The sequence below is a fragment of the Acanthochromis polyacanthus genome, chromosome 18 (genome assembly GCF_021347895.1).
Source record: "Acanthochromis polyacanthus isolate Apoly-LR-REF ecotype Palm Island chromosome 18, KAUST_Apoly_ChrSc, whole genome shotgun sequence".
In the NCBI taxonomy this organism is placed as follows: domain Eukaryota; kingdom Metazoa; phylum Chordata; class Actinopteri; family Pomacentridae; genus Acanthochromis; species Acanthochromis polyacanthus.
The window spans coordinates 14847972-14865583 of record NC_067130.1 but is presented as its reverse complement, the minus strand read 5'-3'; the positions used below and the strand labels follow the sequence as shown (position 1 = coordinate 14865583).

Sequence of the window (17612 nt, the reverse complement as noted above, 5' to 3'; positions counted from 1 at the left end):
ACCGACCTAAGATATTAATAAAATCGAAAATTTGCCCTGTGCTATAAAGATCTTTGGTTCTTCTGTTTATATCACCAGAGTAGATATAAAACTAAAAGTTTGACAACACACCGTTGCTACTCCTATACATTATGTCACATTCATAGAACATGCCTGTGCCTTCAGATTTATAAAACATCTGCCATATTCTCAAGCCTCGCCTCTCCCAAAAACACCTCTGTCTTACTCTGTTATTGTATGCTGTATTCGCTACACGAGCAGCCTTCACTCTGTGCTCCTTGGCTACCTATGCAAGTCAAATCCAGCCGGAGAATGCCATCGGTATACCATGCCTGGTTAAAAGCCTTCCAATGGGATGATGCCTCAGGCCCTTCTCTGCCTCTCAGCAGCACACAGCCCAGTGGACATGCAAGTCATCGCTCATGTACAGTGAAAAATTCCACATCTCTACCAAGGCCCCTGGATAATGTGGATGAGATGTAGCTCAGAGAAAGACACTGATATGAGCCGGGTGAGGCCAGACTGAATGAATAGATGGTTGACAGGCAGACCACGCTGGGATGTAACTTTACACAATAGCAGAGCTGGGATAACAGAAGGAGGCTTATGACGTGGAGCAGAATAAAGAGGCAAAAGGTGAAACAAATAGGTTGTCAATGATAGATAAATTACAAAGACATCTACAAAGAAAGACCAGACAGGTACATATATTTAAAGCATGCCTTGTTTTGCTTACCGTTGGAGCAGCCCTTGAGGCGAGCCCCTCTGACTGGTGCCCTTTGTAAGTCGGCCTTGACACGCGCCTTCAGACCCACATTCTCCTTCTGCATGGCATTAAGAGCATCACTAACTGAGTTCACCACCTTCACCATGTTGATCTGGCTGTCAGACAGCAGCTGCAACACACACAGAGGAGACAAGAGCACACATTTACAGTTATCGGTAGCAGTGAATTTATACAAAACCAGCCATTTTGTGTGTTTTTGAGACTGTATGACTACAATTTGTGCACAGTTTAGAATACTAAAGAAATTTCCTAAGGTGTGCTAAAGATTTCCATTACCTCCAGACAGTCAGTGGTTTCTTTTATGTCACAATATTCACCACTACATTGTACATATTCACAGCAAAATTAGCATGCAACCCATTTTTTCATTTTCTGAAGGTTCACAATTCATCCTGGTAATGATATTGCTTTCATTTGCATGCTGGTAGTGGAAAGAAAGCTGCCACTGCTCTTCATGGTAGTTTCCATTGTCAGTGGTCCCTGCACTGGATTCAAATGATGTTGGCATGATGACAATATTTGAAAGTCAAGAGCCAATGTAGGTGCACACTGCATGTAACTTACTCAGACATTATGCAATGAAATGATGTAATTCATATGTAATTAAATACATCTACTAAAACATATTTGTGCCTGTACAGTTATAGGTGCAGCAATAAGAAGATCACATAACATTTCCATCATCAAAGGTATCAAAATGCATTCTGGTCATTGTACCTTTAACACATTCTTAGCATTACAGCCAATGTGGTTACGTAGACCAGAACCACGTGAAATTGTGTTACCTTTGAAATGGTTGATGCTGCATCAAAGTTAGATGAAAGAACTTTGAAAATTCCACAGTGCACAGGAATACTCCACATCTGACAGTTCACAATATGCAGCCAAATTTCCATGATGTAAGACTTCACTTGATGTATTTTACAGACTTCATGTTAACTTAATGTTTTCTGGGTTTGAGCCAGCGGTAATGGCCGTGGATGCAATGCTTTCCAGCAACCAACTCAGATGCCTGAACATCCTTGAATATACAAGCAAGGACAGTAGTTTCAATTTCATAACCATGCCATGATAGTTGGGGTAAAAAAGACTTGTATATTGAAAATGGAAGCCAAAGGTTGTCTCTAGGGTGGAAAAGTTCATCTAAAAAGGAATTTGGAAAATGGCACTTATGTAAAGGATACTAAAAGGGACAAATGTACAGCATGTTAGCACTGGTACAGTGCAGTCCTTATGGGAACTTTGGAAACACACAGGCACATTGAACACATGGTACACCATTCCACAATCCACTTTGGTGAAAGCTGTGAAACACTAAGAGCCCTGTGGGAAGGCTGTTGATGAATGTGTGTTCCAGGACTAGCAGAGAGCATGGTAACCTCTCTGATCTGCCGTGGTAACTTCTTTTCTGCAGCTCTTTATGTACTGTTCGTTGCAGTAAGGTCGTTTTCGCATACTGTCCTAGTTGGCCGACGCCTATGTACAAGCAGGTGTTGGGCCCCATATGTATACACTGACACACTTGCACTTTTGCAGGTATTAGAAATATTGTTGCTGCTCCACACAGCCCTCCCTCTCGCTTCTTTTCTTCCATCTTCCTCTTCCTTTGCTCCTCCACAGACACACATGCACACTCTAACACACACACACACACGAAGACCTGCAGTGTTCAAAGTCATATATAAGGGGTTGTGAGTTTTCTACCAAAGGTATGCCTGTGCAGCCAGATTTAGGTGTTAAAACTGCATTAAACAGAAACCCCAGTGGCCATTCCCTGGCCTCAATAACTATGCAACTCACCCCTGAGGCACAGCAAGCTGCACTGAAGTAATATTACACTGGCACCGGGAGTTTAACCCACACAAACAACAAGACATGTTTACGCACATGCCCTCATGCAATTGCAAAAAAAAAAAAAAACGCACGTGTGTATGCATACGAATGACCCACAGTGATAGCTTTTGGACTCTGTTTTCATAGGTTGCAACATTATCTAAAATGAGTTTTCATCTAAATGTGGCATATTTTCCTGTGTACAAATTTAACATCGTTTCTGCTGCGATTTATCAAGTTTACACTCTCTGATTGTGTGTGTTTCAAAGGGAGAGACAAAAGCAGAGCTTACAGCTAAGCCTTGACTGACACATCAATTAGGATCATGATGTAATTACCTCTCATTAGGAAGCCTTTGTATTGGCTTACAAAATCAGTTACACCCCAGCACTTAAAACAAGTAGCCTCCTTTCAGTGAGTCAGGTTTAAATGCAGGCAAATTTGGATGCTTCTTTGCGCATCTGTGGCCGACTCATGAAAGGAAACGGAATCTTTTTTTTTTCCAATTTAACTGACTCACACGACAGTTACTATACATTCGATCTGGTGTATTTTGAAGTTTTCTGTCTCAACTGCAAACCTGACTGTATGACACACAATTTAATTATTTGGTGAATCACACAGCAAGGTGTGCTCGTTGTAGGCCTGAATCAGATGTTGAATGGCGGGTGGAGGCATGTTCCCTCTGGAGGTTAAGTCACAAAACGGAGGGAATCTGGAAAGCTATAAAAGGCAAGAATAAAACTCAGTCACCATCTGCTTAATGTGATGTCTTTATTTCACAAACAGTGGCTGTCCAGTCAACTGGAGTTAGGAAATGCACGTCAAAAACGTAACCCTCGTTTCCTTTTACTGTTTTAGCCTTCAAGCTAAATATAATTTAGACCCTCAAGCATGTAAGTAGTACTAAGACTTCAGTTATGAATCCAAATAACCAATAAACATAAGGTGTAAAGAGAAATTATACAATATAATGATGCTTTGTGGATGGACTTAATTATGCAGTTCTTGGCTTTAATCCACTTTTTTTTTTTATATACTCCCATTTCTCATCAGAGCCTGTACACTCACAAAGAGTATTAATAAAAAAGACTTCTCCAAGTGAAACAATCAGTGGATTCATTAATTATTTATTCATTTGCCCTTACTGTTGAATACTTCTTCAAGCACTGAAGATACCGTTAATGCTGTACAAGTACAAAAGAATATGGAAAATGAGAGCAACATGTGGAGGGAAGGAGGAAATTTTGGTGCAACAGGTATGCAGTATATTATGGAAAAAAGAGAAACACACACACACACACACATACACACACACACACACAATAATATTGTGCATGCATATATTGGGGTTGGAGTTGCATCATCAAAGCCAAGTATGCAAACCGTATCTCAGAGCATTTCAAACTAAAGATGAAACACATCAAAAGACAGGTATCTGTACACAGAATTCATCATGAGTGAGTCTGACTCGGCAACGTTCTCTTAACACATGCTGTCAAAATATTTGTATCTTGAAATTATACCATTGTTACGTATGTGCAATTTGCAACAGCTGCAATCAGGAAACGTTATGGAATATTTTGGACTAAGAGCACAGAAAATTCATGAATTCTCCATTCGCATACTTGTGTTTGGGAAAAGAAATTCAACTGTGCTTAGATCGACTCTCAATAGATGCTTCCCTCAAATTATTGTGCTAAAGCAGAGCACATTGTTAGGTTGACCCTGCCTTGCGTACTGCAATCCTTTCGATTAAACAGTCAGAGCTCCTAGACATATGAGAGGCCTCTGAAGCAAAGAAACAATGAATAAAAGATTACCCTGATGATGAGCAGAACCTTCATACATAGAGGGAATGTTTTCATTGCAAATCCGATTAATATCACACAGAGACGCCTCTGATCTTTGATCAGGCTTTTGATTGAGTCCATGTGTAGTTAAGTGTAGTGATGGATTTGTAGCTCTGCAATTAAATCATTATTAATAAAGAAAGTGGTGTTATGGTCCTGGGCTGCACAGTGGTCAGTGGTGAGCAGTGTCGCCTTGCAGTTGGAAGATTCCCAGTTCGTGTTCCGGCCTGTCCGTGATCTTTCTGCATGGAGTTTTGCATGTTCTCTCTGTGCATGCGTGGGTTTTCTCTGGATACTCCAGCTCCCTCCACAGTCCAAAAAACATGCTGAAGTTAATTGGTAACTCTAAATTGACTGTTGTCTTGTCCTGATGATTTTTTGTTTTGTTTTGTTTATACCATCTTGTTATTGTAAACCATTTATTTTATTTTATTTTTTTGCTGTATTTCTGAATGAGACATGCAGAATGAGGTCATTTTTAATTGAATACCACAATTTCACCTTTGGGCTTCACATTGGCTTGGAGGTTAGCACCCCCCCAATTTATCCATGTGACATTTATGCATCAAATTGTGTCATTTCACATTATACTTTGTTTCATTTCCATTTATTGGATAATAAAAGCAGTCTTCATTTCAGTCCGATTCAAATGTATATAGCACTGAATCATTAGCAATGTCAGGTAAATAGCCTATTGTTATATTCTATCTGTAAATTGAAGATAGTGTATTTGGAAAAATATTATATTACCATGTATTAGAGTTCAATAACAGCAATTTAGACCCCAAAAATACTGATATCCTTTATTCATCTGAGCTGAGGGGTTGTATCTTTGAGCCGCTCGTTTGCTTAACTGAATTAGACTTCAGAACATTATGTGAGATTAATCATTATCTTCTCCTTCTGATGTATTGAAGTTGTCTATATCACATTTCTGCAACAAGCACATTTTTATTTTCCCAAGACTCAAAAGCCTTGTGTCGACTAGAATGAACATCTCGAGGCAGGCAGTATGTTTTTTTATTCTACAGCAGCAGCAGTTTGCTCCGACATCCTTAGCAGAGGTTGTGGGTGTCACTCGTCCAAAACATTAATATTCCGCAGGCAAATAATTCACACACAAACTGTGACCTGTGGTTCAAGGAAATCAGTAAGTTATGCTCTTTCTTGCAGTCTGTACGTCCTGGCGGCCTTTATGCAGTCAGACTTTGTGCAAAGATGAACATCAAGACAGTAAAATATGTGAACTCATTTTTTGTAAGTTGGATTTCTGCTGCGGGAGGGTCCATCCCTTCCGGCCTTTTTTAATGGCTAAGGTTTGCCTGAGTGGAGGTCATGATTGCCTATGCAGAGGGCTCGCCACTGCTGGTCAGAGCTTAAAAAATGCATTGACAACTTTTTAATGTAATTCAAACCACTGACAAGTTTGAAGTTCCTGCCAAGAAAGATTGACAGAGAGAGCAACCTGTGCTCCGCTGACTGTAACAAAACACTTCATAAGATCTAAAGATTCACACAGGAGTAGAGCGATGGTGTTTGACTGGAAGTACTCTGGGACTTGGATAATTTAGATTTTTGCGTTGAAAACTTAGCTCGAATTTACATAAACTGTGATCCTGAACTTGTACTTCTTTTAGTAAATATAAAGACACCGTTCTTTGACTGTCAACACTAAAGCAAACATCACACGCCTTATTTTTCAGTTTCTTTTACAGACAACTATATTATGTAACTGAGGCAAGGCAAATGTAAGTCAGTTCCTGGATTTTATGGTTGTGACAGGCCAGTAATGTCTTTGCTTTTGCAGGTACTTCAGTGAACCATAATGTGCTTAGAAAGGCATAACTACACAAGAATAATGAAAGAAATGCATAATCTGTGTGTTCTGTTTGCTACCAGGGAAGAACAAAGAGTCTTTTCACATTACTGCCTGAATGTTAGGCTAAATGTCACTAGAAAAAGCACAGCTAGACAAAGTTACCCTAAGCGTAGTGACAGTGGTCTCTTCTCTGGTTTATACTTTGAGGTTAGCTTTGACTTTAAATATATATACAATCCACTTTGTGGCAGCATTTGCTAAATTATGTTTTTATGAGATAATCACACTTTGTGCTATTTGCCTGCTATTCAAGTGACTGAGTGGGCTAACTGAGAGTAATGCAAGAATCATAATTTGTTAAGATGAATGTAGACAGGAGGACACCCAGGTGTTACTTGCATGACTAATGACAGATAGCAGTAGATATACAGTAGGTATTTGCTGTACATTGCTTATAAATTGCAGCAAACAAAATATTCTTTTTTTCGGAACCAATAAGCTGGATCAAAATGAAACTTTCTGAATGATACCTTTAGAGCTCAAACTTTGAAACTGGTTTCTGATGTCCAACCTTCTATGTTATTTACTAAACTGTCTCCACAAATTATGAAATATATTGTTGCTACTAGCATTTTTGAACAGTGGCAGACTGAGTGCCTCAGGGTTCTATTCGTTGGCCTCTGATATTTAAGAGTAAGTGAAAGAGAAGGAGAGAATACATTGGTACAGTGAGACATAATAAGCAATGAAATCTGACATATATGTATGGATTCTGTGTATTTAAATAGGCTCTCATGCTTTCAAATGAATGTAAAATTGATATGTATCGTGTGCAGAAGAATTGATGACAAAATAGACTACATCAAAAGAGAAATGGTTGGGTGGGGGATGCTGATTCAGGTCTGGTATGTTCTGAATTTGAAATTAAGGAAAGGAAATTGAACAAACAGCCAGCAGTATCAGTGCTACACGAGTGTCCTGACTTACAGCAGCATGGTGCACCTTGTCCATCACTCTAAAAGCCTGACCATCATCTAGATGTATTGCCATGTCCCCATATTTTACTAGTCCTTCCCATCAGGGTGATTTATTGGAATGCAAATTTGCAGGCTTTAGTGTACGCTTCTATTTGAGGCTGCAAGCACTGGCTGTGAAAATGAATATGTCGTTTTTTTTTTGAACAATCAAAACAGATTGGTCCTAAATCCACCGCAATCAGATTCTCCTGCACATCACCTCAGGGGGAACGTGGAAGGGCTTCGTCCGGCGTGGCAGCGAGGGTGAAACTGTTCTTCGGAGGGGGCGGGGGAGGGCTGCTGCACTGCATACAGAGCCATTACTAACGCTGGCACAGTCAGCTCTGTGTCATCGTATAAATCAGAAGCCCTGGCCACAGGTGCTCATAGATCACACAGTCACACCGTGGTGTCAGGCAGAAACAGCGGATGTGCACACCACATGCCTTGCCTCTATAAAGGAAATCAATCACCTGGAGTATCTGAACTCCTAGTACCATCACCACTTAGCCTCGGTGCCCACTGCACTGTGCCACCTACACCACATGTTAACAGCAGCAAAGGGAATTGACCACTTTCTGCTTCCACAATCTATCGGGCACCGAGGGTTTCTTAGCCCACGGAGACAGAGTAGACCCATCTGAGGAGCTTGTGGGCAATTTTAAAACAATGTTGAACTATGAGCTATAGAGGTTCTCATTTAAAGAAAGGACTGTGCAGGAGCAGCATGCATTCAGTTGTTCGAGCCGTATGGCTGGCAGCTATGAAATCTATTTACTGCAGAATAAAGAGACTGAGCCTGATGGGCCAAAATTAAAAGAGCATGTAGTGTGAAGATGCTCCGCGCACATTTAGGAAATGTACCGTCAATAAATCAATGTGGACAGTGTGAAACTAAAGGGGGTTTAATTATGTTTTCATCCAATGTGGAGACTGACTTATACATGTAGAGATGCATTACGCTATCTTACTGAATTAATGTGCAAGTTGTTCTATTTCTTCAGTCACGAGGGCATTTCTTCCCCTGTGACCTCATCTTCAAACACTACACTGGCTGAGACATGAGCTCTATTTGCACTTTAATTTAGCCAATGCTGGGCTTGAACAGTGCAAAAAGACATCGACGCGGTCGAGTTGGCACTGGATTAGAGAATGATGGCGTTTTGATTTTGCAGTCAGGAAGAGGAAGTGACTAAATGACACCAACAGAAAACGCTCAAGTCCAATGAGCTGTCACACATCTCAAGGTGGTTTCGCAATCAATACATATTGATATGTGTTTCGCAATCCAGTCCTCCGGCACCTCTGTACAGTGCTTAAAGTCGTGACTTCAGCTGGAAGTCCTGTACACTGGATTCACTTCAGCTGTCCTTTTTGCACAGGTGATCACTGTTAGAGCCAATTATAAAAACAAACCAAACAAACAAACAAAATCCACGGTTGTCTTGTTTTTCACTCTGAAACAACAGTCTACAAACTGACAGCTACTAACTAAGTGAGCACCATTCACAGCAATGTGTCAAAAGGGAACAGAAAATAAACTGGAGATGCCCACTGTTGCAGATTGTTTCATATGGTCAATTTTCAAACACTTTGCCAGCAGTTGTGATGAACGACATAATGATTATTACATCAATCTGCATCAATTCATTTAACTGATTTGTGTAATTAAATGGTTCCACTGTTGTAAATTTCAAACAAAGAAAACACTTATTGCTGGCGTTTCCTGCTTTTGTGCAATAATTTGCATTCGTAACCATTCTGACCAAAGGAAATCTAACAATGTATCGAAGGGAGAAAGTTAAAGGAAAACTCTTTACTTTTGACCCATAGAGATCTTGTAAGAGCTGTACTCGTCTCAATACAATTTTTGGACTGATGTGTTTGAAATAATGATCCTCATGCCTCCAGTAGTGTTCCAAGATTTCAAGAATCAATGCGAATGTACACTGAAGCTGTTCTGGCAGAATGTGCTGGCTTACTAAGACAACTTATGTAGGCTTTCCTTTAATTTGCCACCTACGTATGTGTCATTAATAGCGTTTGTGTCAGTATGTGTCTCACCTGTATGAGGCGTCCCTGTTCCGTCTGTAGCGTATTGAGGTCTTGCCCGAGGCTGCCCTGCCCTCTGCGTAGAGATTCATAGTCCATTTTCAGTTGCCCGGCGTGGGCCGACAGCTTGGCCACCTCCTCAGCCAGACTGACTAGCAGAGCTCGATCCTGGCCTTTCACTGACTTCAGGTCAGAGTCGTGGTCGGTCAGCGAATGCAACAGTGAGGTCTGAACACCCTCCAGGCGCAAAAAGTTACTGTTGTAGTCGGGACAGTTGGGGTCGATGAAGATGTTAATGCGAGAGCCATCGCCCCTCTCCACGGTGACCAGGGCGTTGGCCTCGTCCTGATTGGTAGAAATGTGGGGGAGGCCATCGGACATGGGCGGGGCCTGGTAGTGATTCATAAAAGGATGGTGCCGGTTACAGTGACGGCCAACAATACAGCCACGAAGAGCAGGATAGTGCAGAGCAGGTAGCTGCAGCTCATCCTCTGTGAGAAGGAGAGTAGGGAGGAAGGAAACAAGGAAAGAAAGAAGAGAAAATGTATTAGAATCACAATTTCTATGCCACCAGCAATTACATCAAAACACTTGCCTTATCCAAAAAGAAATGACTTTCATCCATCACTGCGGATATTTTGAATGCCGGTTCAACTGCTCAGTGGCAAATAATATAACCACATTCTCGACTGTCAAAGTGTAGTCTTGAATGATTAATGTAGCAAAAGAATGCAGATTCCATCCACTCTCGGTCTTATTGAAAATCAAACTTCTCTAAAAGTAATAAAATAGACAATTTCTGTCCAAACACCCCACATGTCAGTGGAGTTGTGGTGGTGCAGTGTGGAGGAGGATGCAAGACATGTCTAGGAAACACAAGGTCAGTGACCCGAGGTTCTGTGTTCCTGTTTCTGAAAAGGAAAAACAACATTTAAAAAAGGTAGCCAGAAAACGAAAGCAGAGATTCAGACAGGCAAGAGCATGTAAATGAATGAGCAATGAACAGGAGGAAAACGGAGAACCCTACCGGACTATTAAAAAAAAAAAAGCATCATGGCCCTTTAGGAGCCAGCTCCATTTTTCCACTCAGGTCGAGAAAACTAGTGCTGAATAAGAGAGAGCAATATGGCCCACCTATGCATGATTAACCGTGCCAAGCTCCTCCATATCTTCCTCCAAATGACTCAGCAATCGAACGCCTGCTGATTGTTCTTTTTTTTTTTTTTTTTCTTTCTCCACACTGGAGAATGTTCTCTCTATCAGAATACGTGGGTTGATGTATGGGAGTGTGTGTGTTTGTTTTCGGTTTGCATGTGGAAGCGAGAGCAAGCACATTAATATGTAAATTGGCTGTACAAGCACAGCGAAGCACGCTAATAGACAGCTAATGGTCTGCTTTACGAGAGGTTTATGGTTCCTTTAATGTGAAGGAAATCAATTGTGTTGTGGAGGAAGTACTCCTATAAACTTTGTTTGCCCACAGTCTTTGGGTAGAGGGCATAAAAAAATGAAACTGCCCAGATATGTGGGGCTGTGCATGGGATACACCATGTGGGACCCATATGGGTTCCCAATTATTAGCCCACATAAGTGTTGGTTTGTTGACACAGAAAGGTTCCTATCGGAGGCCTGAGGATTATTTCTCACACAGGCCACAGTTGTAGCCCTCCTCGGTCCAATCGTGAAGCTGGGATAATGCACACCAAAGGGTTCATGTGGGGCCCGATGATGGTTTTTGCTGAGTCCTTTGTGTACCCCTGGGGCTTCATTCACAATCCACATGGGCAGATAAATATAAGGCCTGCAGCTTTTGATGAGTCCCTGCTGGATACTTTTTTTCTGGTATGCTATGTTAACAAAAAAATAAGAAGATAAAAACCTCAGTTGTAAATTAAAAAAACTGACCCACAACACAAAGAACCACTTTAATTATATATGACATATTTTGATGATTTGTTATTTTCTGCTCTTAGAGGACGTTATTTTCTGCTCTTTGAATCTGTGGACTGGGTAAGTTTAAATTTATACAGGTTTTTTAGGTTCCTCTGTGGTTTCCTCAACACGATTCACATGTATGCAAGCACTGTCCCTGCTAACTAAAAACTGCCCCTGGGCTCTGTTTGTCCAAATGGTATCCACATGTACGAACACACACGTGCACGCAAACATACACAGAGCTGCACGCGTAGACACTAGATAAAGCACACACACATGCTCGTGCCATTTAAATGTCTAATACACACACAAACACACATAATTTGAACACAGTCCTTTCTGGCAAATACTAACAGCAGACAGGCAGGCACATGCACATATTGCATATGAAAAAAAACTGGAGCGTAGCTTTGTCAAAACCTTCCCAATGTTTTTTCACCCAAATGCATCATCACAGAAAAGTGCTCCAGGGGAGTATTGCCGCAGATATTTTTTTTGTCTCCATGCTGTAAGTCAACATGTACCCCCCGACTGCACTGCAAAAGCTTACCTTGTATGTCATATGGTGCTTTTCATTCGAACGAGTGCAGGTACGTTTCAGTGGTTTTGACTGTGTGACTGGACTTGTGGGAGTGAATATGTGTGCAGCAGAGTGTTGGTGCTGTACATAGTGAGTAGAATGGCCTCACGCTGGTGGCAATGTGACATTACAAGCAATCACCTGAGCTCTGTTGCCAGTGGGCCAACACATTAATGGGAGAAATCACCGGCACTAAGCAAAATATTCAGTGCTAGCACATTTTACTTAACATAGAAAAGATACATGGTGGCCATAGTTAGGCTGACAATGAGACACACTCAGAACTACCAGACATCTATATACTTAAAAATATGGAGGAAGAGTGTATAGGTTTTTAGAATAAAGCTTTTTTTACATACATTAAAATGATTTCTGATAGTGTAAGGTGTAAAATAATAATTCAGCCCATAAGAAAGTAAGTTAAGGTGGCACCTGTGTGTCACAGGGGACAACTAATGAACTGTGCAGATTGCCTATTCATACCCCGTGATGCGACCTGGACAATTTAGGAAAAGATTATGCTTTGGGTACCATTAAGTACTTTCATTGTGGTTCCAATTAAAATAATAAACACTAGGCTGCTTGATTATTACAAAAATCTGTCTTTGGAAACATTGTGGATTTAATTAACTGAAAAAAGATCCTTTTTAACAAGAGATTTCTTTGAACTTTGAATATAACTGAACCAAAAAACTAAATAAACTAGAGGGGCACTTGGGGAGCACCATCTCACAATTTCAACGAAAGTGATCTAAAGGAACACCAAAATTTAATGAGCACTTTCTCTGGCCAGGATCCAGCTCCTCCCACGAGACTTGGAAGGGTAATTCTTGCAGACTAACAAACATACAGCGATGAAATCATTATCTCCTTGGTCAATGGTAAAAAGAAATGTTTTTTAAAAAATGGGTGAACCAGGTCATCTGCAAGTGAATTAGCAAGAGGTTCACCAAAAACATGCGATATGAGACGGGCAACTTTCGTCCAACCCCACCTCAAGTCTGCCACAAACGGGGTCATCATGTCTGGTCTGGCTCCTCGGCCAAGCACAAATACCAAAAGCAGTCTGTGTATAGTGCTTTCACAATTGGGAAATTATGCTGTCTTTACTAAACATTGCATACTTTCCCAAAATAAGGAACCTAAACATTATTTGCCGAACATTTACATTTTGTAGGTAAAGGCTGAAAGTGAACTAAAGGAAAGGGTATGCTGGATTTACAGCACAACTACAGTGTGAAACAGAATGTGACACACGGATTGTTTTATCTTGACGATTCTGTTTCCATATTAACAAAAGCCAAAATTGTGATAGAAAAAAATTCTAATAATAATTTATGTCCCAGTCCAAATAAACGGACAATAAATGGACAGCGCTTTTAGCTTGAAACGGGAATTGAAAAACAATCTCCTGTGTTAAAGTCCAGTGGTTTGTTGACTCGTCCATCCACCTGGAACTCCCTGTCTCTCCAACCTTTGACTCTATAATATTTCCAGACTTCCTGTTTTGCTCCTCTCGAAACAACTACAGACATTATGGGCTTCCGCTTAAATATATAATGTTTTGACACATTTGGTGAAATTAATTCTACTGTGTCACATGACTGCAAGAGGTCACTTAACAATAACATAATCATGGGCCATAGTAAGCTATTTGCACAAATTACTATAGGGACAATTTATATATGGACAAATGAAAGCCACCTATTAATTTTTGTTGTTTATAGGAAATGTAGTCACTTGTGAATTAAACATGTACAAATGGCACAGCTACGAATGTTGTCTTGCAAGACCAAGCACCATAATGAAACTGTATGACGCTCCTGGCTCAGAAACAAGATCTTCTACTCTCCATCTTTTCTGAGGTCAGATTGACATGAAGTCAGAGAGTGGAATGAAAACAGTCAGGAGTGGAGGCTTTGCTGCTACCTTATTTGTTTGACGGCCAGTGAAAATACAAAGCCGCTTCATGTCCCAACAGAATGCACGATCTCTCGACTCAGCTCGGCAGTTGTAGTTGGGTAATGACACTGAGGATAGGACGCAAGCAGCCTCTTAACACAGTTTTCTTATTTTTTTTTATTTTTTTTGTTGTTGTTGTAAATGAGTCTCTCAATCTCACAGCAGGAGCCCACTCTGTAATTAGCGGTTGACTGTCAGATCCTCTCCTGTCTCTACTCATGCCACACCATGGGATTTAAAAGGACAACAGGGGAATTCTGATGAGTAGATAAAGCAAAAAAAAAAAAAAAAAAAACGGAGGCAGAGATTCAGAGAGAATTCCTCTCTATGGAAATAATGTTGTCCTCCCACGCAGGAGAACTGGCGGACAGTTCTTGGACGAAAGGCTTTGTCTGCTCATTAGATGAGCAGGAAATCAGCAGAATTCTTACAAGCTCTCTCCCTCTCTTTTCTCGACATGCACACATATGCTGATATCAAACTGATGTACACAAAGAAGACATTCGAGTCTACGCTAATACACACAGAAAAACATAAGCATATTCAAAAGCCGCATACACGGAAATCATTTGACAAAGGGATGATTCACACCAATACCGCCTTCATTCACCTGCACCTTCAATGCCACTTTCACATCTGCATTCAAAGCAGACTCTTCCCAAAATTCTGCCATGCAATCAGCCTCTTTTTCCTGGTGCTGCCACCATCATGCCACTCAGTTCTGAGAAATCTGCAGAGCGTAATCCATCTAATTCTTACGTGCCTGAATGCTTGAGCTGAGGCTGTGCCATTGCTGCGCCTCAGTGGCAAAATGTAAAGTGTAATATACAATAATCCTTCGAACTGCCATTACCAAAGCAGCGAGAGAGCGGATTGTGATGAAATGCATTGTCAGTGATACCCAATCTCCTCCGCAGGTGAGCATGTCGCTATTCGTTGTGTGACCGTATTTTTTACTAAAAGGAAGGTGGTGAAATATATACAACAGTATATACAGCATTGATGCATCAACAAGGGGATTTTGTATACATTTAACTTCCTATTTGCGTTTCATCAGTTTGAATATCTTCCATCCAGACAGTTATTCAGCCATGTCTGCAATCTAATTGAAACTCTATCTTTGAGCTGAAACAATTAGCTGCTTAATCAGTCAGTCAATGGATAAAAAAATGAAGTTTTATAATCAGCTAATCCTTCAGTAGGCAAATATGTGTAAATACTTCCTGTTTCCAGCTTTTCAAGTGGGAATAATTGTTTTCTCAGCTTTTGATTATATTAAATAAAATATCTTCAGATCTTAAACTGCTGGCCATTTGAAGATACCACCTTGGGTTCTGGCAAACACGATAGACATTTTTTGTCTATTTTCTGTTATTTTACATACTATACACAATAAATAACTAATCAGGAATGAAAATAACTCGTAGTTCAAGAGCTACCCTGGCTATATACACATTCTGAGTCACGAAGAATTAAAGTAAAATGTCCTAATGTAACTGTCAGTGATAGTATTAAAAATCTTTTTTTTTTTTAAATAACATCATGAAATGAAACAACACATTTGTTGCTGTGTGTCTGTATTTGCCTTAGTGTACGTGCCATGTTCACAGATGTCACGGTGACAGGGCCTTACCTTGGCCGGGGTCTCCCTGGCAGTTTCTGAGTCTGACCAGCGATGTTTGAGTTGGGAGGAGCTGGGCACACATTCACAGAACGTCTGCATGGGACAAACAGACAGGGCCACCAGTGTTGGCGTTTGTTCAAGTCACATGTGCAATCAAGCATGCAAGCACATGCGCACAAACACTCACGCGTACATGCACAAACACACACACGGACAGACACGGGTTTGGGATCTGCATTTCAATGACTAAAACATCAAAGTGCTGTGTGCATTTTCAAACGCCTCAAATCTAATATAAAATCATTGTTAGGAGATAAATGGTGCTCGGGCTGATAAAATACGAACGCCTACACACAAAAAATGCACACCGACACAGACAGATTTGAACAGGCATCTGTACATCTCAAAGGTATCCCTGAATTCAATAGTTTATGACAAGCTCAATGCATCTTTCCAGAGAAGGCTTTGCCAATCCTCAGTACACAGAGTTTCCACCGACTCCAAGTAAAATAAAAAAAAAAGAGTGAAAAAGAACATTAAATTGAGTGTGAGTGGGTAAGCAGCCGTGTGTGCTAGCATTCACTCATGCAGGTAGAGGTGGGTGTTCATATACAATATCTGAATATTACATGCTTCAGTATATGTGCCTATTTGTGCTTATATCTGCATTTGTCTAGCAGTAGTTCGAGCTGCTGCACAGATAAAAGCAGGGTAATTATGAACGTGGGAGCTTTCTAACGGCTCCAGGAGAGCACGTCGTTCTGTGACCTTAAACACTGCTGCTCCCACTGTGGAATTGCTCAATTAGCCTGGGACAATAACACCAACACGAAAGCACACATGCACACACATACGCACACACACACACAGTTGCATACTTGAGGACGGATGCAGTAAATATTGGCAATTAATGTATCAGAATGTATCTCTATCCAAGCGTGGTGTCACAGATCCGTGTGTGTGTGTGTGTGTGTGTGTGTGTGTGTGTGTGTGTGTGTGTGTGTGTGTGTGTGTGTGTGTACGTGACTGAGCCTCATGCGCTCTTCACATTCGGTACACTCTGTGTTTTGACATCACCTGCAGACACTACTACTTTAAAACTGCATTGACTTTTCAACCACTAGAGGCAGAAAAACAAAAACAAGCTTTGGCGGTGGCTGAGGTGTTAGAAAACTGCCCATGAATGCATCCAGCAGACATGTTAGGTTTCCATCAACTTGACAAAACGCTCGTTCAATATTCACATGCTCTTTTTTAACCTCTATTTTGGTCTCCAACAGCTACCGAGAACTCCTTAAATACTAATTGCTCAGCTGTCTTCACCAAAGCTCCTTTCAGAAGCGCTCTTCTTTCCATTAATCTGATGGTACCTGAAGGTGTCTGAATGAGCTCCCTGCTCACTCGACTGGAAAAATCACGACGGCAGTCTCACTAGGACGGACCGAGTAACATTTGCGTATCACTTTCAACACAGCTCAACCCTGAACTGCAGCCACATTAACATGTAGGCATGCAGATATGCCAGGCTCCATGCTATTGGTAATTACTTTAGTGATTATGGAGGCTGCATTCTATATATCGGTATTACAAGGCATCCCCACAACAATTATAGTACTACTGCTGTGAGACTGAAACTGAAATATGTCTGTAATAATATATGATGGAAAAAGTATTCTGACTTGTAACCTGATAAGACTTTGACAGTAAAATAACAACCTCCCAGCTCTGACTGAGCTCAGGAGTCAATCTGGGGACCGCCACAATCTGACAAATAGCTTAACTGTAGCCGATAGAATAACTTTCATTTGCCATTAGATCATAACCAATCCTGTCTGCCATGGTGACAAGAAGGCCATTGGATTAGGTTTAGCCTTTTGTTTATTAGTAAGTAACTGGTATAACAAATCCATCCTTCCATCACCGTGTGAGTATTTTTGAATGAAAATTACCTTAAAAGCACTGATGAAGGCAGCAATGTTACATATCTCATATATTAATAAAACTAGCTCACGATTGTCAGTTCTATCAGATTGTTGTGGCCAAGACAGCCAGTTTCATATGTGAGGCTGTGTAGCTTTTTGTTCAGCATATGTTGATGTCACAGAGGTCACTGCAAAGCAGACATCCAGCTCATAAAACCATTGTTTTCGT

The 17612-nt window shown here is 40.8% G+C and overlaps 1 protein-coding gene across 1 annotated transcript in view; it reads right to left on the bottom strand.

The window, feature by feature from the left end:
* The window catches only part of fibcd1b (fibrinogen C domain containing 1b), a 111854-nt gene that overhangs the window by 67135 nt on the left and 27107 nt on the right, over positions 1 to 17612 (bottom strand). The window contains 4 exon segments of the mRNA XM_022192485.2: positions 737 to 896; positions 9373 to 9770; positions 9773 to 9851; positions 15471 to 15554. Coding sequence (XP_022048177.2) covers positions 737 to 896; positions 9373 to 9770; positions 9773 to 9851; positions 15471 to 15554 — 721 coding nt within the window.